The sequence below is a fragment of the Nomascus leucogenys genome, chromosome 10 (genome assembly GCF_006542625.1).
Source record: "Nomascus leucogenys isolate Asia chromosome 10, Asia_NLE_v1, whole genome shotgun sequence".
Lineage (NCBI taxonomy): Eukaryota > Metazoa > Chordata > Mammalia > Primates > Hylobatidae > Nomascus > Nomascus leucogenys.
Window position 1 is genome coordinate 89,935,585 of NC_044390.1, and position 24,285 is coordinate 89,959,869.

The following is a 24,285-nucleotide window of genomic DNA, read 5'->3' on the forward strand; positions in this document are numbered from 1 at the left end:
GTGGACCACCTTTTAGTATTTATTGGCTATTTGGTTTTGGGTTTTGGTGGTAGTGGTGGTTGGTGTGTTTTTTGTTTTGTTTTGTTTTGTTTTTAATACGGAGTCTTCCTCTATTGCCTAGGCTGGAGTGAGGTGGCTCAATCTTGGCTCACTGCAACCTCCGCCTCCTGGGTTCAAGCGATTCTCCTGCCTCAGCCTCCCGAGTAGCTGGGACTACGGGTGCACACCACCACACGTGGCTAGTTTTTTGGGGTTTTTTTTTGTATTTTTAGTAGAGACAGGGTTTCGTCATATTGGCCAGGCTGGTCTCAAACTCCCGCTCTCATGATCCGCCCGCCTCGGCCTCTCAAAGTGCTGGGATTACAGGCGTGAGCCACCACATCTGGCCTGATTTTTGTTTTTTTGAGTCAGGATCTCACTCTCGATCAGACTGGAATGCAGTGGCATGATCACAGCTCACTGGAGCCACCATCTCCCAGCTCAAGTCAGCCTCCTGAGTAGCTGAGACCACAGGAGTGCACCACCACGCCCAGTTTAAAAAATTTATTTTTTGACCAGGTGTGGTGACTCACGCCTGTAATCCCAGCAGTTTGAGAGGCTGAAGTGGATGGGTCAGCTGAGGTCAGGAGTTCACGACCAGCCTGGCCAAGGTAGTGAAACCCATCTCTACTAAAAATACAAAAAAGGTGGTGTGGTGGCGGGCACCTGTAATCCCAGCTACTCTGGAGGCTGAGGCAGGAGATTTGCTTGAGGCCAGAGGCAGAGTTTGCAGTGAGCCAAGGTTGTGCCATTGCACTCCAGCCCAGGCGACAAGAGCGAGACTCCATCTCAAAAAAAAAAAAAAAAGTTTTTTAGAGACGGGTGTCACCATGTTGCCCAGGCTGGTCTCAAACTCCTGAACTCAACAGATCCTCCCACATTGGCCTCCCAAAGATCTGGGATTACAGGCCACTGCGCCCAGCTTTCTTGATTTTAAATTCTAAGACATTGCCTTGGTCTCCCAAACAGCCTATCAGTAAAGCTTCAAAGTAAGAAATCTTAATTTTGTTTTTCCATTTTCAGATTGTATTTTTTGAACACAAGGGCATGTTTTGGTATTTCATATTCAACCAAAAAGTAAAGTTGAAACCCTGTAAGGCCGTATTTAGTAATTGTCTTGCTGTCTGATGGGTTAAGCATTCAGGGATGGGCAGCCAGGGCTGAAGTGTGATAAGCCTTATTTTTTCCTAGTCCCGTTCCCACATCTTAGGAAGAGTGAAAGAGGGATGAAGAGGTGACTGTGGAAGGACAGGTGAAAAAGCTTAGATTCAACCCAGAATATCGTAGATTTTGTCATGACAAAGTACCGTGGTTCTCATTGCTTTTCAGGAGCCCCCAAAAGTAAATTTCCCCCTCTTCATCTGTGATTCTTGGTTTAAAGTATCAAAGGTGCTAGGGTGGCCCGCAACTGTTACCCCGAGGGCTGGGCCCTGCCTCCACGCATTCGAATGTCAGGTCCTGTTCTGGGAGCCAGCTACACAGGAGCGAGCATGGCTGAGCTCATGGTTATTAGGGGGAAGATGGAAGATAGGGAAGTGAGCAACTCAAATGTCATAAACCAGAGTGCTGGGGGCGGCGCAGAAGCCTTTATTCACTTCATTCCGTGGGTAGTGGTGAACAGCCGGTTCTTCGAGGCCTTCCAGCGCCGGAGCCTCGGGCGTGAGCAAAAAGCGTCCATACTCAGCCTGAGCCACTTGGGATCCCCCAGTCTCCGAGGTAGCAGAACAGTGCCCACCAGCGCAGCGGGGCTGCTGCCGGGAAATCCTGGCGGGAGCCCCGAGCCCCGGCGGGCGCACGCCGCGTGGGGGCCAGGCAGGCGGTTGGGGTACGGGGCGGGGGTCGACCGAGGGCTCGGGGCTCCGGAGCTCCGGGCTCGCCCCCGCCGCTCGGGGCCGGCGCGCCGATGGCGTTTCTGAGGTGACGCCGTCCACACCGGCCTTCTCTGGGGGCGGAGGAAACACCTATGAACCCTCCGGCCGCCTTCCTTGCAGGGCGCCAGGTAAGCGGCGGTTCTGGGCGCGGCGGGGCGCCGCGGGAACGGTGCACATTGGTCGAAATCTATTGCTTCTCAAGAACGATCTACTTAAAATGTAGAACAGTCTACTTAAAATGTGAAACAGGCCGGGCGCGGTGGCTCACGCCTGTAATCCCAGCACTTTGGGAGGCGGAGGCGGGCGGATTACGAGGTCAGGAGATCGAGACCATCCTGGCTAACACAGTGAAACCCTGTCTCTACTAAAAAAAAAAAAAAAAAAAAAAATTAGCCTGGCGTGGTGGCGGGCGCCTGTAATCCCAGCTACTCAGGAGGCTGAGGCAGGAGAATGGCGTGAACCTGGGAGGCAGAGCTTACCTTGAGCCGAGATCGCGCCACTGCACTCCAGCCTGGGCGACAGAGCGAGACTCCGTCTCAAAAAAAAAAAAAAAAAAAAAAAAAGTGAAACAATACACTAGAGGAAAACGGCATCATGACCGTTTCCTTAACCCAATAACACCTTGTTATTCAGCCCAGGCCACAGAGTAGCGCGTACCCGGTGCTTACTGTTTAAGGAGGACGATTGGCGTCTGGGGAGCTGCTTTCCCATTTACCTCGCTGGGTGTCCTTAATTTACACACCCTGGCGAGTAGAGGAAGGAGCTCTCACAACTCCACTGTACCAAAAAGTCTTGAAGTAGGCTTGCCCAAGGTTCGCGTCCATCAGTGTAAGACGACCTGCCTTTGTGCCGGCTTACTGCGTTTTCCTGGAGTGGAATATGTGCTCCTTGCCTGGCGGGCTGTGGCCCAGCCACTGGCGCTCAATAAATTATTTGTTGAATGCATGAATGAAGGGCTAACCCAACACTGGAATTCAAGCCTTGGGACTTGAAATCCCTTGACTCCAAATTCCATTTTCCTTGTTAAGACTAGCAACTGTAATTTATTCATCATTCTTATTTATTTTTGAGACAAGGTCTGGCTCTGTCCCCAGGGCTGGAGCACAGTGACGCAATGTCGGCTTACTGCAGCCTCTGCTTCCCGGGTTCAAACGATCCTCCCGCCTCAGCCTCCCGAATAGCTGGGACTAGAGGCACCCACCACCATGCCGAGCTAATTTTTGTGTTTTTAGTAGAGACAGGGTTTCGCCAGGTTGGCCAGGCTGGTCTCGAACTCCCTACCTCAGGTGATCTGCCCACCTTGGCCTCCCAAAGTGCTGGGATTACAGGCGTGAGCCACTGAGCCCAACCTCATTATTCTTGTTTATTTACAAATCTTACTTTTCAAAAAGCAGTAAGGAGGTACAAAGGGCCACTGGTGAACCTTTAATTACTGTCTTTAAGGTGGAACTCTATTAAAGTAACACTTTTAGTTGTTTATTTCATAGGCAGGGACAGCACCATAATTTGAAATGTGGTTTACAGTGTTAATGAGAGCTGATGTTTGTTGAGTGATTACAACAGGCCAGGCTTTGTGCTCAGTACTTTACAGAGTTTGTCTTGTTTAATCTTTGCCACTCCAAGATGTTAAAATGCTGTTGCTATCGTTTTACAGGTGAGGAAACTAATGCTTAGAGAAGTTAAGTAACTTGCCCAAGGTTATGTAGCCACTAAGTGGCTAATTCTGGGATCACAATTTGGTCAGACCATCTTGTTAGATTTTAAAATGCTGTATACTTCAAAGAAATTATTGTATTAATAGATAATATTGTTAGATATGAAAATGGCATCATGGTTATATATGAAATGTTCATTTTTAGAGATGCATTCTGAAGTATGTAAGGGTGAAATAGTATTTTTTAACCAATAATGAAAAGAAAAGGACATTGAAGCAGCCACAGTGAAATCTCAATAATGGTAGAACCCAGGCACTGAGTATATGGGAGTTTATCGTACTATTGTCTTTGGGTACATGTTTTCACAAATTTCCTTACAGAATTTGTTTTTTAATGATGTATGTTGTATTTGGATCAGTTACAATATTAAATTGCCCTTAATTGATTATGTATAGATGCCTTAGATATTGTAGTTGTCATGAATATTGAACACTGGAAGACTTAATTTTCTTTTTATAGACTAAAATTCCCATTCTTTAGTAAGGATCATTTACATTTAAACAGTAACTATTTCATGATTTTTTTTTTTGAGATAAGAGTTTTGCTCTTGTCGCCCAGGCTAGAGTGCAATGGCACGATCTCAGCTCACTGCAACCTCTGCCTCCAGGGTTCAAGCAATTCTCCTGCCTCAGCCTATTGAGTAGCTGGGATTACAGGCGCGTGCCACCACACTGAGCTAATTTTTGTATTTTTAGTAGAGATGGGGTTTTGCCACGCTGGCCAGTCTGGTCTTGAACTTCTGACCTCAGGTGATCGGCCCACCTTGACCTCCCAAAGTGCTGAGATTACAGGCGTGAGCCACCATGCCTGGCCACTATTTCATGTTTACCTCTACTTGGTTACTCAAATTGCTGGGGCAAGGTGAGGGATAATGTTATTGACTGGCAGAGAAAAGCGTTGTTGGCAAAGGGGGAGAAAAAGTGCAGAAATAAGTTTATTTGTTTACCCAGTGGGTTTTAGAAACAGTCCCACTTTTTAGGCATGGTATGTATGGCATGACAGAAAATTGTAGAGAGGCAGAGTGCATGGTAAGTTTTAACTTGAACATGTTTTAAGTATACATAATCTTTTGCTGCCATGTTATTAACTTAAAACTTAATTGAACTACTTAGAATTGGCAGCAAAAGAAGATATACTTATTTGGAAAATGGACTTTGGCTGATTTGTTATTGATTTCATTCTATTTTGATGTGAAACCGCTTTCTATGTTTAGAACATCGGGTCAGAAGTTGAGATTTCCACTATTGAGAAACAACGGAAGGAGCTGCAGTTGCTCATTGGAGAATTAAAAGATCGAGATAAAGAGCTCAATGACATGGTTGCAGTGCACCAGCAACAGCTTCTTTCATGGGAAGAGGATCGGCAGAAAGTGTTGACATTGGAAGAACGTTGCAGCAAATTAGAAGGTCAGAAATCCATTCAGTGACAACAGTTACGCACTTCTGCGTGCTAACACATTGATGGGCTCATGGGGAAGATAGAGAGGAAGTAAAGACTGCAATCCCTGCTGTCCTCAAGTTTAGGCTCATTGGAGACAGGAGGACTTTATGAACAGCCACAATGGGACAGACACACACAAATAAAGTAGGACAAGCAAAGTATTTCAGTATAGAAAGGGGGCTGGATAGAGCTCCAGTTAACATGGGGTGAGTGTCAGTGGTGAAGCTGAAGTTTTGAACAAGAGTATGAATGAAGATGCCATATGACTAGCCATTTCTCTTAAACTAAACTGAAAGATTTTAGGCTTTTGGTATTGAACTTGATCTTAAGTTCCTAAAATGGTCATCTTTTAAAATTATAGCTGTCCGGCCAGGCACAGTGGCTCACACCTGTAATCCCAGCACTTTGGCGGATCACTTGAGCTCTGGAACTCGAGACCAGCCTGGCCAACATGGTGAAACCCCATTTCTACGAAAAATACAAAAAGTTAACTGGGCGTGGTGGTGCACACCTGTAATCTCAGCTACTTGGGAGGCAGAGGCACGAGAATTGCTTGAACCCAGGAGGCGGAGGTTGCCGTGAGCCAAGATTGCACCACTGCACTCCAGCCTGGGGGACAGAACAAGACTCTGTCTCAAAAAAAAAAAAAAAAAATTATAGCTGTCTCAAAAATGGTTGCAAAAAGTTTATTTGATACCATATTTTAATTTTGTCATTCCTTTAGTGCTGCCCTACATCTGAATGTTCCATGACTCTAGGTTGTTAGTAGAATGCATTAGAGGAGAAAACACTAGATCTGTATAATAGAAAGATAACCTTTTTTTACTTAACATTACTCAAAGGATTCTGTAAATGTGACAATCCAAATCTGTCATTTTTGGTGGGGCGTGGTGGCTCATGCCTGTAATCCCAGCACTTTGGGAGGCTGAGGCAGGCGGATCACTTGAGGTCAGGAGTTCGATACCAGCCTAGCCAACATGGTGTACCTCGTCTCTACTAGAAATACAAAAATTAGCGGGGCATGGTGGTGGGCGCCTATAGTCCCAGCTACTCAGGAGGCTGAGGCAGGAGAATTGCTTGAACCTGGGAGGTGGAGGTTGCAGTGAGCTGAGATTGCGCCACTGCACTCCATCCTGGGCGACAGAGCAAGACTCTGTCAAAACAAAGAAAGGAACAAACAAAAAACCCAAATATATGATTTTTTCGTTTCTTTGATGACCATCTGATTTTACTCTGACCACACCCACACATGTATGTACACACAGTGTTTAAAATGGTTGCTCATTAAATGCAGTATAACATCTTATAGCTCTTATATAAACACGTTAAAGAACAAAGATAACACATATAACATATATAACCCACATTATATGTAGCCATCAGTATTTGATTTTAAAATGAGCAAGATTTGAATAGGCACCTCATGGAAAGAGGAAAATTGAATGGCCAATAAATATACTAAAAGTTTCCTATTCTCATTAGTAGTTAGGGAAATGCAAATGAAAACCAAATTGAGATACTATTTTACCTTTACCAGTCTGGCAGAAATTATCAGGTGTTGGTAAAGTATGGCACCAAGGGAAAGCTGAGATACTGCTGGTGGGAGTCAGTTGTCACTGCTAGTGTGCAAAATCATTTGGCAGCATCTAGTGAAGCTGAAGGTGTGCATATCCTACAGCCCAGCAAAGCCAATTCTAGGAATATTGTCACCCTTTAATAGACACATGAATCACCTAAGGGTCTTGTTAAAATTTAGATTCTGATACAATAGGTCTGGGGCCCAAGGGTCTGCATTTCTAACAGGCATCCCAGGCGATGCTCTGCTGCTGCTGGTCCAGGGACCACATTTTGAGAAGCAGGGCTCTCAAGAAACTCTTGAAAATATGCACCCAGATGCATGTAAAAAGGCCTGGTGCTGTGGCTCACATCTGTAATCCTAGCACTTTGGGAGGCTGAGGCGGGCAAATCACCTGAGGTCAGGGGTTCGAGACCAACCTGGCCAACATGGTGAAACCCTGTCTCTGCTAAAAATATAAAAATTAGCCAGGTGTGCTGGCTCATGCCTGTAATCCCAGCTACTCGGGAGGCTAAGACAGAAGAATTGCTTGAACTTGGGAGGCGGAGGTTGCAGTGTGCTGAGATCACACCACGGCACTCCAGCCTGGGCTACAGAGCGAGACTCTGTCTCAAAAAAAAAAAAAAAAACAGATGCGTGTAAAAGAATATTCAGAGCAGCATTGTTTATCATAGCTGCAAAGTGGAACTAACCTAAATGACCATCAATATTAGAAATAAGCTTTGGTAGGCCAGGCACGGTGGCTCACGCCTGTAATCCCAGCACTTTGGGAGGCTGAGGAGGATGGATCACGAGGTCAGGAGATCAAGACCATCCTGGCCAATATGGTGAAACCCCCATCTCTACTGAAAATATAAAAAATTAGCCAGACGTGGTGGTGCTCGCCTGTAATCCCAGCTACTTGGGAGGCTGAGGCAGAAGAATCACTTGAACCTGGGAGGTGGAGGTTGCAGTGAGCCAAGATCGTGCCATTGCCCTCCAACCTGGGCAACAGAGGGAGGCTCTGTCTCAACAACAACAACAACAACAACAACAAAATTGGCCGGGCATGGTGGCTCACGCCTGTAATCCCAGCACTTTGGGAGGCCGAGGTGGGCTGATCATGAGGTCAGGAGATCGAGACCATCCTGGCTAACATGGTGAAACCCTGTCTCTACTAAAAATACAAAAAAATTAGCCAGGTGTGGTGGCAGGCGCCTGTAGTCCCAGCTACTCAGGAGGCTGAGGCAGGAGAATGGCATGAACCCAGGAGGCAGAGCTTGCAGTGAGCTGAGATCACGCCACTGCACTCCAGCCTGGACAACAGAGCGAGACTCTGTCTCAAAAATAAAATAAAATAAAATAAAATAAAATAAAATAAAATAGAAATAAGCTTTTGTGTAATCATTCAGTGGAATATTACCTAGCAATGTTAGTGCACAAACACAAGTTACACACAACTGAGTGAATCTCAGAATCATCATCTTAAGCAAAAAAAGCAAACAGAAGAATTCTCAGAATATGATTCCATTTTCATATGGTTCAAATTAAACTATAATTTTGAGGCATGTGGTCATTGGTAAAACTGTAATGAAAAGCTAGGAAGTGATTACTCTAAGATCAGGGTCATGGTTGGGAAAGTGGAAACTGGAGTGATTATGTTCAGGAAGTGACCTCCAGAGGCTTCCAGTTGCTCACAGTTCTGTTTCTTGATTAGGTGTGATATTGTGCATTTCACAATAAAAGGTTTTAAAAGAAGATTGTCTTTTTAAAAATTCTCTAGCACATTTTAACTTTTTACACTCATTTTGAAAATAATGCCTTTTAAGCTGAAGGTCTGACTACAAATTATTGATGAACTTCCCCTCAGGTGAACTACATAAAAGAACTGAAATAATCAGGTCACTCACAAAGAAGGTAAAAACTCTTGAATCCAATCAAATGGAATGCCAAACAGCTCTCCAAAAGACCCAACTACAGCTTCAGGAAATGGCTCAAAAGGCAACGCATTCTGCTCTTCTCTCTGAAGACCTTGAGGTTGGGATTATTTTTTGATAAGCTTCACTAGTTCAAATTCCCTTTGTGTTTCAGTTATTGAAAAATTAGATTTGGCTGGGCATGGTGGCTTACTCCTGTAATGCCAACACTTTGGGAGGCTGAGGCGGGCAGATCACCTGAGGTCAGGAGTTCGAGACCAGCCTGGCCAACGTGGAGAAACCCCATCTCTACTAAAAATACAAAATTAGCCGGGTGTGGTGGCACACGCCTGTAGTCCCAGCTACTCGGGAGGCCGAGGCAGGAGAATCGTTTGAACCCGGGAGGTGGAGGTTGCAGTGAGCCAAGATCGCGCCATTGCACTCCAGCCCCGGCAACAAGAGCGAAACTCTGTTTCAAAGAAAAAAGAAAAATTAGATTTAAATGTCTCATTAAAAAATGCATGTGAGGCTGGGCACAGTGGCTTGGTGGCTCATGCCTGTTATCCCAGCTCTTTGTTTGGGAGGCTGAGGTGGGAGGATTGCTTGAGCCCAGGAATTCGCGACCAGGCTTGGCAACATGGCAAATGCCTGTCTCTATAAAAAGAAGAAATACGAAAATGAGCTGGGTGTGATAGTGTGCTGCTGTGGTCCCAGCTACTTGGGAGGCTGAGGCAGGAGGATCACTTGAGCCCAGGAGGTCAAGGCTGCAGTAAGCTGTGATTGTGCCACTACACCCCAGCCTGGGTGACAAAAAAAAAAAAGCATATGTAAGCCAAGCACAGTGGTGTATGCCTGTAGTCCCAGCTTCTGGGGAGGCTGAGGCAGAAACATCGCTTGGACCCAGGAGTCCAAGTCCAGCCTGGGCAACATAGTGAGACCTCATCTCAATAAAAAACAACAATAACAACAAGCAACCAATGCAAAAATGCATACGTGTGTGTGTGAAGGTAACTACACTCATCCACCCCTTGTAGTTTTGTGTTTATCCTACAGTTTTGGTTAGCTGCACAGCGCTATCCTGTCTTAGAGACTGAACTTCAGTACAACGCTTTTTAACTGTTAACGCCATTTGGTTTAGTAGCATCTACCATTTAATCAACAATGAGTTATTTTAGAAAGCTTTCCTCAAAGATAAGAGGGTATAATGAAGTTTTGGTAGCCTCAATGATGTTTTCTAAATTATTGGGGTTTTTTTTTTTTTTTTTTTTGAGATGGAGTTTCGCTCTTGTTGCCCAGGCTGAAGTGCAATGCCACGATCTCGGCTCACCACAACCTCTGCCTCCTGGGTTCAAGCAATTCTCTTGCCTCACTCCCCCGAGTAGCTGGGATTACAGGCATGCACCACTATGCCCAGCTAATTTTGTATTTTTAGTAGAGACGGAGTTTCTTCGTGTTGGTCAGGCTGGTATCCAATGCCCGACCTCAGGTGATCCGCCCACCTCGGCCTCCCAAAGTGCTGGGATTCCAGGTGTGAGCCACTGTGCCCAGCCAATTATTATGTTTTATCTCATAATGTTAGTGGCATATTGGGAATAAAAACTGTAAGACTGGTTTTTTGAGCCTGGCACGGTGGCTCACACCTATAATCCCAGCACTTTGGGAGGCCGAGGTGGGCAGATGACTTGAGGTCCAAAGTCTGAGATCAGCCTGGCCAACATGGTGAAACCCCGTCTCTACTAAAAATTCAAAAATTAACCAGATGTGGTGGCAGGCGCCTGTAGTCCCAACTACTCAGGAGGCTGAGGTAGGAGAGTCAATTGAACCTGAGAGGCAGAGGTTGCAGTGAGCCGAGATCGCACCACTGCACTCCAGCCTGGGGAAAAGAGCCAGACTCCTTGTCAAAAAAAAAGATGGATTTTTTTGGTTTTCTCTTCTAACTGGTCAGTCATCAGATATTTTTTGAGTTCATGCTTATAAGAGGTGCAGAAAGCCAGCTTGTTTATTTGTTATATCCTTCATTTTTTTTTTTTTTTTTTTCCTGAGATGGAGTCTTGCTCTGTCGCCCAGGCTGGAGTGCAGTGGCACCACCTCGGCTCACTGCAAGCTCCGCCTCCCGGGTTCACACTATTCTCCTGCCTCAGCCTCCCGAGTAGCTGGGACTACAGGCACCTGCCACCACGCCCGGCTAATTTTTTGTATTTTAGTAGAGACGGGGTTTCACCGTGTTAGCCAGGATGGTCTCGATCTCCTGACCTCGTGATCCGCCCGCCTCAGCCTCCCAAAGTGCTGGGATTACAGGCTTGAGCCACCGCGCCCAGCCATGAAAGCTTTAAAAGGACTCAAGCAGTATCATCTGTGTTGTTTTCTTGTAGGCTAGAAACGAAACTCTCAGCAACACGTTAGTGGAACTTTCTGCTCAGGTAGGACAGCTACAAGCTCGAGAACAAGCTCTCACGACGATGATAAAGCTAAAGGTAATCAAAAATAAGAATTCCTGCATTTGCCAGAGTGCTTGGTAGTTTATATCCATATTCATTATCTTACCTAAGTCCCTAGCATCCCAGAAATGTGAAGCTACCAACGTTGCTCTTGTTTTTTAAAACGCCCATTTAGTAATGAGGGAAACAAGTTTAAAATGATGTTCCCAAGGCATCAAGAAAGGAGGCAGGACTCTGCTTCTGGTCTTCTGTCCCCAAGGCCCATTCGGTGGGCTGGCAGGTCTGAATTAACTTGTTTTGTCCCCGGGTATCCATTGTTAGGTCTCATAGAGTTATAGGCCATTAGATTGCTTGATAGGTTTTTTTTAATGGAGAGAAAAACCATTTGCAATCAAGCAGTTGATGTAGTCACTAACATGCAATATACAACGATACACACTCTCCTGCTGTTACACGTGTCTTTGACAATTGGATTTAAAGGAACAATGTTGGCATAATGAAATGCTCATGCTAATAAATATGTGATTTTTCTCAGCACGTTGTTTTCAAGTGATTGGGGCAAGTGCTCTTAAAATTAAAGAGAAAATATTAAAATCTACAGTCATGTCTTTAGTCAAGTAGTGGACAGTTTAGTGGCTTCAACAACCTCTCTGGTTTCCATCATAGCAAACTCTGGCAAAGCTGTAGGTATGTCTGAAGGTGCTGCCAAGGCATTTCCCCACCATTAAAACAGTGGGTGCATTAGGAAGGCTGTGCTCCTGGAGGCCGAGTGCCGTGGCTCATGCCTATAATCCCAGCACTTTGGGAAGCTGAGGCGGGTGGATTGCTTGAGGTCAGGAGTTCGAGACTAGCCTAGCCAACATGGTGAAACCCCTGTCTTTACTAAAAATACAAAAAAATTAGCCAGGCATGGTGGCACACGCCTGTAATCCCAGCTACTCTGGAGGCTGGGGTGGGAGGATCCCTGGAAGCCGGGAGGTGGAGGTTGCAGTGAGCTGAGATTGCACCACTGCACTCCAGCTTGGGTGACAGAGCGAGACTCCGTCTCAAAAAAAAAAAGAAGGCCGGGCGCGGTGGCTCACACCTGTAATCCCAGCACTTTGGGAGGCTGAGCCAGGTGGATCACAAGGCCAAGAGATTGAGACCATCCTGGCTAACATGGTGAAACCTCATCTTCATTTTAAAAAATACAAAAATTAGCTGGGCATGGTGGCACATGCCTGTAGTCCCAGCTACTCAGGAGGCTGAGGCAGGAGAATTGCTTGAACCCAGGAGGCAGAGGTTGCAGTAAGCCGAGATCACGCCACTGCACTCCAGCCTGGTGACAGAGTGAGACGTCATCTGAAAAAAAAAAAAAAAAAAAAAAAAAAAAAAGGCTGTGTTTTCCTAGTCTTAGAGATTTTATTTGATGAAAATGGTTTCCATTAGAAGCAGATGCCCTCCAGGACATCCTTATCAAAGGAGCAAGTAGGAATCCCAAGTTTAAGGCTGAAAGGGATTGACTGTCGTGGGTCTCCTGGTGTTAACGGAACTGTGTTCTTGTACCTATTAGAATGGTTATTTTTTGCTACTGACCTGGTCGCAAAGTTCCATGGGTTTTTGCATGGCCTGCCCCAACCCTGTTATTCTGTAAGTCCTAGTGTGAGATGTGCAGACAATGTGATTTTTCAGGAGTGCATTTATGATGCTGTAGCAGAAACGTTTAGACTTCAGTAGGGGTAAAACCTCTTAATAACAGTTATTCCAGGTGAGTGGGGGAGGGATAGAACTTTTACTTATTTTTATACTTTTAGGTGTTGTTTGAGTTGCTTTTCAAGAAGCAGATACCTTTTTTGGTAACTAAAACTGCCTCAACAATTAAGAGATTCTAATTTGGGAGGTTTGGAATGATGTTGTGGTGGAGTCTGTCATGTTAACAAGCTGGAAAATGGGAGGGAATGGTGGGTCATTAGACTTACCTATATAATCCAGAGGATGGTTTTCCCATCCAGGGGCCACCCACCCTCTTGTTGCTATTATAGTTTCTTAGGTAATGGAATGGTCTGGCTCTAACTTTTTGAGAGAGAGTAAGGGGTAGTGGTTCAGTACATAGTGTCTGAGGCAGCCAGCTAGGTTCAAACGGTGGCTCCACCACTAGCTAGCTGTGTAACCGTGGGCAAGGAACGCAGCCTTTCTGTTGACTCATGTCACTTGGCAAGAACAATAGTACCACCCTCATAGAGTTACTGTAAAGATTAAATGAGTTAATATGGGAGAAGTGCTTAGAATGGAACCTGGCACACAATAAGATCTTAGTAAGTGTTATCTTTTCTTCTTGGTTAATTGGAATTTAAGAATCTAGGATAACTGTTTTCAAATTTGGTTTTTAGGACAAAGATATTATTGAGGCAGTTAATCATATTGCAGACTGTTCGGGTAAATTTAAATTGCTAGAGCATGCCCTACGTGATGCCAAGATGGCGGAGACTTGTATTGTGAAAGAAAAGCAAGATTATAAGCAGAAATTGAAGGCACTTAAGATTGAAGTCAATAAACTAAAAGGTAAGGAAGAGACCTACATTTAAGATACAAATGTATTATCTTGGGAATATATTTCTTCATTTGGGTTCACTTAATCTTATGCTCGAGAGTAGATCAATTCCTGGCCTTAGACCCTAACGTGAAATATCCATTTCATTTATATAGGATTATGCTGCAATTTGTGTCTTATAAGATATATAACAGAGTTGGGGAAAACTGAAGAATGTATCATATTTTAAAGTAATCCTGCCTCAGTTGAAGTGGCTGTACCATTAGCTATTGTTAATACATGCTTTGTGGCAGACAACATCAGTATCTCAGTGGCAGACAGTTGTAGCATTTATTAAACCCACATGTCTAGAGGCAAATGGGAGTTGTCTGACTGTGGTTGGGCCTCACGGAGCTTCCCATCTGGGCAGTTTTGCCTCACACGTTTCATCTTCTTGCTAGCAGGCTAGCCAGGGCATTTCTTCCCATGGTGAGGGCAGAAACTTCTGATTCTGAAATTAGGAATTTTTATTTTTGCCGATTTATTTATTTTTGACAGAATCTCACTTTGTCACCCAGGCTGGAGTGCGGTAGCACAATCTTGGTTCACCACTGCCTCCACCTCCCAGGTTCAAGCTATTCTCCTGTCTCAGCTTCCCGAGTAGCTGGAATTACAGGCACCTACCACCATGCCTGGCTAATTTTTCGATGTTTAGTAGAGACAGAGTTTTGCCATGTTGGCCAGGCTAGTCTGGAACTCCCGACCTCAGGTGAATCCCTCTGCCTTGGCCTCCCAAAGTGCTGGGATTTACAGGCGTGAGCCAACACACCCAGCCGATCTTTGCTGATTTAACTTAAAAGATTCAGCATTCGAAAATGTTGTCTTTATGATGCCCTGACCTATGGTTAGCCATAGGTCTTATCTCCATTTGTAGCTTCAGCTAAAACCATAATCGTATTATCATCCCCTTGGCAGCAGGAACAGACTCTGCTTCTCTTTTTCAGTGTACCGTTAATAGCACAGCACAAGGGCTACACTCTAGGTATTTGGTATTTATTGAATGTTTATATATATCAAGGTAAAATATTCATGTAAAAAGAAGTCTATTCTGTCAATATTTATATATTAAAAACATTTTCTAAATTCAATATTAAAACTTTTTTTTTTTTTTGAGATGGAGTCTCACTCTGTTACCCAGGCTGGAGTGCAATGGCATGATCTCAGCTCACTGCAACCTCCGCCTCCTGGGTTCAAGCAATTTTCTTGCCTCAGCCTCCTGAGTAGCTGGGATTACAGGTGGGTGCCACCATGCCCGGCTAATTTTTGTATTTTTAGTAGAGACAGGGTTTCATCATGTTGGTCAGGCTGGTCTCAAACTCCTGACCTTGTGATCCACCTGCCTCGGCCTCCCAAAAGTGCTGGGATTACAAGCATGAGCCACTGCACCTAGCTTAAAACTTTTTTTTTTAGAAAAGAAAAATAGTGGCTGGGCATGATGGCTCACATCTGTAATCCTAGCACTTTGGGAGGCCAAAGCGGGCAGATTGCTTGAGGCCAGGACTTCAAGAAGACCAGCCTGGATAACATGGCAGAGCCCTGTCTCTACAAAAAATTAGCCAGGCATGGTGGTGTGATCCTATAGTCCCAGCTAATCGAGAGGCAAAGTGGAAGGATTTCTTGAGCCCAGGAGGTGAAGGTTGCAGTGAGCCAAGATTGTGCCACCACACTTCAGCCTGGGCAACAGAGCAAGATCCTGCCTCAAAAAAAAAAAAAAAAAAAAAAAGGAGGAATTTTTATAGAGCTCAATCTCCAGCCCTCCCTCCCCTTCCTGGAGGTCCACAAGTGGGACTGCAGGTTCCAGCCCTGTCCTCACTTGGTGATTCTGGTGGCTGTCTGCATCCTGAGGCCACGTAGGAGATACACCCTGAGTCACCTTGTTAGCATGTACTCTGGTGTAATCAACCGGGACTCTTCATGAATGACAAAAGATTCTTCTGTCACTTAGAAAATTCCACAAGTTTTAGGAGCTCTGTTCCAGGAACAGAGGACAAAAACCACATCTATTTCTTCTTATACCACAGACATATTCGAGGAACAGAAGGAAAGGAGGGAACGGCGGTGGGGAGATGGGCGGGTCAGGTCATGCTGGACTCTGCAGTTTGCGGTAATGAATTTGGATTTCATCCTCAGTGCAGTAGCAAGGCTTTTCACTGAGAAATGACACGAGCAGATTTTTATTTTTATTTTTATTTATTTATTTATTTTTAAGACAGAATTTCATTCTTGTCACCCAGGCTGGAGTGCAATGGCACAATCTCGGCTCACTGCAACCTCCGCCTCCCTCTCAAGCAATTCTGCCTCAGCCTCCTGAGTAGCTGGGATTACAGGTGCCCACCACCACGCCCAGCTAATTTTTGTATTTTTAGTCGAGATGGGGTTTTACCAGGTTGGCCAGGCTGTTCTCGAACTCCTGACCTCAGGTGATCCACCCGCCTCAGCCTCCCAAAGTGTTGGGATTACAGGTGTGAGCCACTGCATTTGGCCTTTATTTTTACTTTACTTTTTTTTTTTTTTTTTGAGATGGAGTCTCACTCTGTTGTCCAGGTTGAGTGCAGTGGCATGATCTCAGCTCACTGCAACCTCCGCCACCTGGATTCAAGCGATTTTCCTGCCTCAGGCTCCCGAGTAGCTGGGATTGCAGGCGTGCACCACCACACCCAGCTAATTTTTGTATATTTAGTAGAGACGAGGTTTCACCATGTTGGCCAGGCTGGTCTCAAACTCCTGGCCTCAAGTGGTTTGTCCGCCTTGGCCTCCCAAAGTGCTGGGATTATAGGAATGAGCCACTGTGCTGGGCAGATTTTGATTTTTAAAAGATTGCTCTGTGTACACTGGGCTGTCACAGGAGAGGCAAGCCTGGCGCAGGGAGGTCAGTCAGATGAGAGCAAGCGAAGCCTCCAACCAGGGTCCTTGCCAGGTGTGGAGATGTTGGCTGTGAAACAGATTTTGTCTATAGATCCGACAGGACTGGAAGGGGCCACTGAGGACATGAGGGTTAGGCATAGTGTGTATATGAGGACTGGAAACTAGTATTTATTTGAGGACTTTCTTTTTCTTCTGTTATGAAGAGGACCTCAACGAAAAGACGACAGAAAATAACGAGCAACGAGAAGAGATCATTCGCCTCAAGCAAGAGAAAAGTTGCCTGCACGATGAATTGCTTTTTACTGGTAAAACAGATGATCGAATGTATTTGTAACCTAGACTTGCTATGATGACAGGCTGAAGGAATTATACCTCTCTCAAAATGGTTTGTTTTTTTTTGTTTGTTTGTTTTTTTGAGACAGGGTCTTTTGTGAGACAGGGTCTTGCTCTGTCACCCCGGCTGGAGTGCAGTGGTGCGATCTCGGCTGACTGCAACTTCTGCCTCCCGGGCCCAAGCGATTCTCCTGCCTCAGCCTCCTTAGTAGCTGGGATTACTGGTATGAGCCACCACACCTGGCTAAATTTTGTATTTTTATTTTTATTTTTATTTTTTTTTGAGACGGAGTCTCGCTCTGTCGCCCAGGCTGGGATGCAGTGGCGCAATCTCGGCTCACTGCAAGCTCCGCCTCCCGGGTTCACGCCATTCTCCTGCCTCAGCCTCCCGAGCAGGTGGGACTACAGGCGCCCGCCACCACGCCTGGCTAATTTTTTGTATTTTTAGTAGAGACGGGGTTTCACCATGGTCTCAATCTCCTGACGTCGTGATCCGCCCGCCTCGGCCTCCCAAAGTGCTGGGATTACAAGTATGAGCCACCGCGCCCGGCCCTAAATTTGGTATTTTTAGTAGAGACGGGGTTTCACCACATTGGTCAGGCTGGTCTTCTTGAACTCCTAACCTCGAGTGATCTACGGGCCTTCGCCTTCCAAAGTGCTGAGATTGCAGGCGTGAGCCCGGCTTTTTTATTTTTATTTTTATTTTTATTTTTTTCTGAGACAGAGTCTCACTCTGTCACCCAAGCTGGAATGCAGTGGCATGATCTCGGCTCACTGCAACCTCCACCTCCCAGGTTCAAGCAATTCTCCTGCCTCAGCCTCCCGAGTAGCTGGGATTACAGGCGCGTGCCACCACGCCCGGCTAATTTTTTTTTTTTTTTTTTTTTTGAGATGAAGTCTTGCTCTGTTACCCAGGCTGCAGTGCAGTGGTGCAATCTCGGGTCGCTGCAAGCTCCACCTCCCGGGTTCACACCATTCTTCTGCCTCAGCCTCCCGAGTAGCTGGGACTACAGGCGCCCGCCACCGCGCCCGGCTCATTTTTTATATTTTTAGTAGAGACGGGGTTTCACTGTGGTCTTGATCTCCTGACCTTGTGATCCGCCCGCCTCGGCCTCCCAAAGTGCTGGATACGGCCATTTTTTTTTTTTTTTTTTGACCGGCTGCTCGCCTCGGCCTCCCAAAGTGCTGGGATTACAGGCATGAGACATCGCGCCCAGCCTTTTTGTTTGTTTTTAACACTCTTTGCGGGATCGATGGGGAACCAAGCAGCGAATGTTAATGCTGCCATCCCATTCCCAGTCACTATTTCCTCTTCTGTAAAATGAGCTACTCTCCCTTCCAGCTTGAGGGTGTGACTCTGCTTCTCACTAAAAACATAACATAGATGCTCCTTGACTTACAGGGTTACATTCTGATAAACCCCTTGCAAGTCAAAAATGCATTTAATGAAGCCAACCTACCCATCAGCATAGCTCAGCCTAGCCTGCCTTAAACATGCACAGAACACTCGCATTAGCCTGCATTTGGACAAAATCATCTCACACAAAGGCTGTTTTATAATAAATTGTTGAATATATCATGTAATTTACTGAAAGTGAAAAACAGAATGGTTGTATGGGTGCTCAAAGTAGGGATTTTTTAATGAATGCGTACCCCTAGTAAAAGGGGAACTGAGGGTAGATATCAGTAGACCAAAAAGTGTTCATATGATTTTCTCTTCTAAATCAATGACTTTCCTAACACAAACCACTGAAAAGAAAGCCCAGTAGAATCATCTTGGCTGGCAGGGATGTCAACAAACTCTCTATGTCAGTCATTCTCAGTTGGGAGTAGAGAAGGAGGCCTTCACCAGTGGAAACTCTGAGATACTGGGGGTAGGTAAGAAATATGGCAGGGAATGGAATGCAGTTTGTCTGTAAATTAATGGGAAAAAAATTAAAGACAAGGTCTCACTCTGTCACCTAGGTTGGAGTGCAGTGGTGTAATCACAGCTCACTGCAGCCTCAAACTCCTGGACTCAAGGAATCCTCCCACCTTGGCCCTCGGAGTAGCCTGACTAAATTTTTAATTTTTTTGCAGAGAAGGGGTCTCACTATGTTGCCCAGGCTGGTCTGTGGCTCCTGGGATCAAGTGATCCTCTTGCCTTGGCCTCCCAAAGTGCTGGGATTACAGGTGTGAGCCACCATGCCTGGCCTAAGAAGTTTCAAGTGAAATGGAATTCTTAATTTTAATCTCTTGTGATTAAAGATGGGGGGGAAAGTGTGGTATTCTGCCACTAGAGGTCACTATTTTCACCATTTCTAGGATTGCTGCATCTGCAAGTAATGATAACCTGTTACGCTGCTAAAGATATCACATATTTGTAGCTTTACAGTTGCATTCAAACAGTCCTTGGACCAGCATTTGTATGCCAGGTGCCCTGCAATATGCTCAGAAGTTCACAGGCCCACAGAATTTACTAGTATACAAATGCTATACATAAAATGCTATGGGAGGTCAAAGGAAAGAACAAAGCTTAAAGGATACATTAGTCTCTTTTCTTTTTGATTAATCACTTTTTACCCATGCACTCTACTATGTATTACTAAGTAAAATACATGGAATTTGTTAGCTAATATTATAATAAATCGATTTCGTGAAATATTTTTATCATATCCTAAGCAGATTTCTTTACCCAGGCTGGAGTGCAGTGGTACAATCACGGCTCACTGCAGCCTCAAACTCTGAGGCTCAAGTGATCCTTCCACCTCAGCCTCCCAAGTAGGTGGGACCACAGGCACATGCCATCACACATGCCTAATTTTTAAATTTTTTGTATGGATGAGGTTCCACTATGTTGCCCAGTCTGGTCTGGAACTGCTGGGCTCAAGCGATCCTCCTACCTCTGCCTCCCAACGCATTGGGATTACAGGCATGAGCCACCATGCCTGGCATCCTAAATTGATTCCTTAAACATCTTCTTCACTATAGACAATCTCACACCACTGTCTGAAAACAATTTTTGTATGTTTTTTTCTTCTTTTTCAAAATATAGACAATTGGTAGATTTGCATGTTTCAATTATAAAAGTGAACAAAGCCTACAAAAGAATTTATTTATTTGTTTTGTAGAGGCAGGGTCTTGCTCTGTTGCCCAGGCTGGAGTGCAGTGGTGCAATCATAGCTCACTGCAGCCTCGACTGTCTGGGTTCAAGTGATCCTGCCACCTCAGCCTCCTGAGTAGCTGGGACTACAGGCATGTGTCATCACACCTAGCTAATTTTTTTTTTTTTTTTTTTAGTAGAGGCAGGGTCTCGCTATGTGGCCCAGGCTGCTGGTCTTGAACTCCTAACCTCGGATAATCCTCCTGCCTTGGCCTCCCAAAGTACTAAGATTATAGGCATGAGCCATCATGCTTGGCCTAAGCCCAAAAAAGAATTTTTAAAGGCATAACATGATAATATGCTGTCAAGTGCTATGGCTAAATGTTACCATGTTTTTCTGTTTTTGTTTTTTTTGGAGATGGAGTCTTGCTCTGTCGCCTAGGCTGGAGTGTAGTGGCGCGATCTTGTCTCACTTCAACTTCCACCTCCTGGGTTCAAGCAATTCTCATGCCTCAGCCTCCGGAGTAGCTGGGACTGCAGGCACATGCCACGACACCTGGCTAATTTTTTGTACTTTGGTAGATACGTGGTTTCATTGTGTTGCCCAGGCTGGTCTCAAACTCCTGAGCTCAGACAATCCACCTGCCTCGGCCTCCCAAAGTGTTAGGATTACAGGTGTGAGCCACTGCACCCAGTCAGATGTTACCACGTTTTATTTGAAGTTGGAAGATGTCTTAAAGTTTTACTTTTAAGTTTAAAACTTGTTGAAAATGCAGTTTTGTTTGTTTGTTTGTTTGTTTGTTTTGAGACGGAGTCTCGCTCTCTGTTGCCCAGGCTGGAGTGCAGTGGTGCGTTTGCGGCTCACTGCAAGCTCAGCCTCCTGGGTTCACGCTGTTCTCCTGCCTCAGCCTCCCGAGTAGCTGGGACTACAGGTGCCCGCCACCACGCCTGGCTAATTTTTTGTATTTTTTAGTAGAGATGGGGTTTCACCGTGTTAGCCAGGATGGTCTCAATCTCCTGACCTCGTGATCTGCCCACCTTGGCCTCCCAAAGTGCTGGGATTACAGGCGTATTCTTTACATAGGCTGAGGGACATGTTTTGCTTGTACATAACTAGGAGTAAGGAGTTTGCAAAAAGAACAACGATACTAGTTTACATTTCTGTGGGTCCTGACAGTCCTGTAGGTGAGCTCTTATAGATTGAGTGTCTGCTTCAGGTCTCCCAGGCGGTAAAAGGCAGAGTCTTGCTCAGAATTCAGCAGGTTCCAGGCGTCTAAGACCCTTCCCATTGTTTTATCTTAGGCTGCTTGTTCAGGCAGATAGCAGCGAGAGTTCCTTACCTCTTTGTTTTCTGTGGCCAACTTGTGAAAATAGTCAGACCCAATCCACTTGGATCTCTCAGCTAAACCCAGCCATGGAGAAAACTATCTGAACTAGGGAAACATTTGTATTTACAGTGGCATTGCCTCTTATGCAAAAGTAGATTATTCTAAAACCAGAAATTGGCCAGGCGCGGTGGCTCACACTTGTAATCCCAGCACTTTGGGAGGCCGAGGCGGGTGGATCACGAGGTCAGGAGATCGAGACCACGGTGCAACCCCGTCTCTACTAAAAAAATACAAAAAATTAGCCGGGCGTGGTGGCGGGCGCCTGTAGTCCCAGCTACTTGGAGAGGCTGAGGCAGGAGAATGGCGTGAACCCGGGAGGCGGAGCTTGCAGTGAGCCGAGATTGCGCCACTGCACTCCAGCCTGGGCGACAGAGCGAGACTCCGTCTCAAAATAAAATGAAATGAAATGACCAGAGATTAAGGCAACATTCAAATATATATATATATATATATATATTTTTTTTCTTTGACCACCTGCCCTCCCCCACCGCCCCCTGACAACCCCACTGGCCAACATTCAGATATATTTAAAATTACTCTGAGGGCCAGATAAAGTAGTTGGCTTTTGTTTAGGGACCATGCTGTATCCAAAACAAGTTTTGTTTTTTTTTTTAAGAGACAGTGTCTTGCTGTGTTGACTCAGGCTGGTCTCAAACTCCTGGGCTCAAGCAATCTTCCCACCTCAGCCTCCGAAGTAGCTGGGAATATAACAAAACAGGTTTATTTAAACATTAGGAGTACACCCTGCTTGGATGCTGTTAACATGAAAGGCATGTAGAATTGAGACCCACTGAGTCAGATACACTACGGATATCACTTCCACTGTTAAAATGTCTCGGTTTTGGCCTGGCGTGGTGGCTCATGCCCCTAATCCTAGCATTTTGGGAGGCTGGGCAGATCACATGAGGCCAGGAGTTCGAGACCAACCTGGCTAACATGGTGAAACCCAAGAGTTCAAGACCAGCCTGGGCAACATAGTGAGACCCCATCTCTATTTTAAAAAATATTTTATCTTTTAAAATTTAAAAATAAATAATTAAAGTAATATGTATTAAGTATAGAGATTTGGAAATCACCCTTATTCTATCCCCCACAAAAGGAAAGACAAATAATCCCTGAATCTACAAATCACTTCTTTTTTTTTTTTGGGACAAAGTCCTCACTCTGTCATCCAGATTGGAGTGCAGTGGCGCAATCTCTGCTCACTGCAACCTCCACCTCCCAGGTTCAAATGATTTTCCTGCCTCAGCCTCCCAAGTAGCTGGGACCACAGGCATGCACCACCACACCTGGCTAAATTTGTATTTTTAGTAAATATGGGGTTTCACCATGTTGGCCAGGCCAGTCTCGAACTCTTGACCGCAAGTGGTCTACCCACCTCGGCCTCCCAAAGTGCTGCAATTACAGGTGTGAGCCACTTCATTCAGCCCATTCTGCTATTTTTAAGTTCAGAAACAACAACAACAAAAATGTTAGCCGAGCATTAAATTGTTGGAAATAGGTTTGTGTTGATACAGCTGATGAAAAATGTTAATAATACTTGTTCTTAAATAGTAGAGAGAGAAAAGAGGAAAGATGAATTGCTTAATATTGCGAAGTCAAAGCAAGAACGCACAAATTCAGAACTGCACATTCTGAGACAGGTATGTCCCCAATCATCCTTCTCTATTACATAAGAAATGTTTGTAAACAAATAGCAAATTAGGAAAAATGTATGCCCGTCGATTTTGTTTAATTGGTGGTTTGGAATCCTAACTACATTAGTTGTATATCATGTTTATTTATTTTTATTATTTTTATTTTTTTTTTTAAACAGAGTCTCGCACTGTCAACCGGGCTGGGGTGCAATGGCCTGATCTCGGCTCACTGCAACCTCCACCTCCCAGTTACAAGCGATCCTCCTGCCTCAGCCTCCTAAGTAGTTGGGATTACATGTGCCCACCACCACGCCCAGCCAATTTTTTGTATTTTTAGTAGAGACAGGGTTTTACTGTGTTGGCCAGGCTGGTCTCGAACTCCTGACCTCATGACCCGCCCACCTCAGCCTCCCAAAGTGCTGGGATTACAGGCGTGAGCCAGCGCACCCAGCCTGTATATCATGTTTAGTACAGCAAATAGGTCTTGCTTGTGGTGATCAAAGGTTGGGAGTCCAGCTATCCTAGCAAATCTTAGTGCTAACAAAGGAAAATTAAAAGCAGACATATTTAGCATATTTCTCTAGTAACTATCTGACCTGTTTTAGGATTTGTGAACTGTTTCAGGGAAAGTGCCAAATTGTTGGTTCAGTTTAGTTTTTTTTTTTTTTTTTTTTTTTTGAGACGGAGTCTCGCTCTGTCACCCAGGCTGGAGTGCAGTGGCGCAATCTCGGCTCACTGCAAGCTCCGCCTCCCAGGTTCACGCCATTCTCCTGCCTCAGCCTCTCCGAGTAGCTGGGACTACAGGCGCCGGCCACCACGCCCGGCTAATTTTTTTGTATTTTTTAGTAGAGACGGGGTTTCACCGTGGTCTCGATCTCCTGATCTTGTGATCCGCCCCCCTCGGCCTCCCAAAGTGCTGGGATTACAGGCGTGAGCCACTGCACCCGGCCCAGTTTAGTTTTGTTATTACATTTCGTGTTGATTTGTCAATATCTATGACAGATTTATGTAAAACAACAGAATGATCTGCAGTTTCTTAATTTCAATGTGGAAAATTCTCAGGAATTAATACAGATGTATGACTCAAAGATGAAGGAATCAAAGGCCCTGGACTCCAGGTAATCTTAGCAAGATGCAATTAATATAATCTTGTATTATGTTCCATCAGTCAGTATTTACTGTGCACTTACTGTTGGCCAGTACTGACTACTATTCCCCATATGGTAGGAAATAAATGTGGCCAGGCACGGTGCCTCACACCTGTAATCCCAGCACTTTGGGAGGCCAAGGCAGGTGGGTCACCTGAGGTCAGGAGTTCGAGACCAGCCTGGCCAACGTGGTGAAACCCCATCTCTACTAAAAATACAAACGTTAGCCGGGCATAGTGGCTCGTGCCTGTAGTCCCAGCTACTCGGAAGGCTGAGGCACGAGAATCGC

The 24,285-nt window shown here is 45.3% G+C and overlaps 1 protein-coding gene across 2 annotated transcripts in view; it reads left to right on the forward strand.

The window, feature by feature from the left end:
- The first annotated feature begins 1,857 nt into the window (after window positions 1-1,857).
- Window positions 1,858-24,285, forward strand: part of CCDC62 (coiled-coil domain containing 62) — a 53,406-nt gene continuing 30,978 nt past the window's right edge. The window contains exons 1-8 of one of the 2 annotated variants that reach the window (XM_003280708.4): window positions 1,858-2,038; window positions 4,839-5,031; window positions 8,491-8,657; window positions 10,909-11,010; window positions 13,344-13,515; window positions 16,612-16,713; window positions 22,766-22,854; window positions 23,851-23,966. In XM_003280708.4, coding sequence (XP_003280756.1) covers window positions 2,003-2,038; window positions 4,839-5,031; window positions 8,491-8,657; window positions 10,909-11,010; window positions 13,344-13,515; window positions 16,612-16,713; window positions 22,766-22,854; window positions 23,851-23,966 — 977 coding nt within the window. In that variant the 5' untranslated portion in view covers window positions 1,858-2,002. The remainder of the gene's footprint in view (window positions 2,039-4,838; window positions 5,032-8,490; window positions 8,658-10,908; window positions 11,011-13,343; window positions 13,516-16,611; window positions 16,714-22,765; window positions 22,855-23,850; window positions 23,967-24,285) is intronic. The other variant, XR_001116455.2, reaches the window with a different exon arrangement.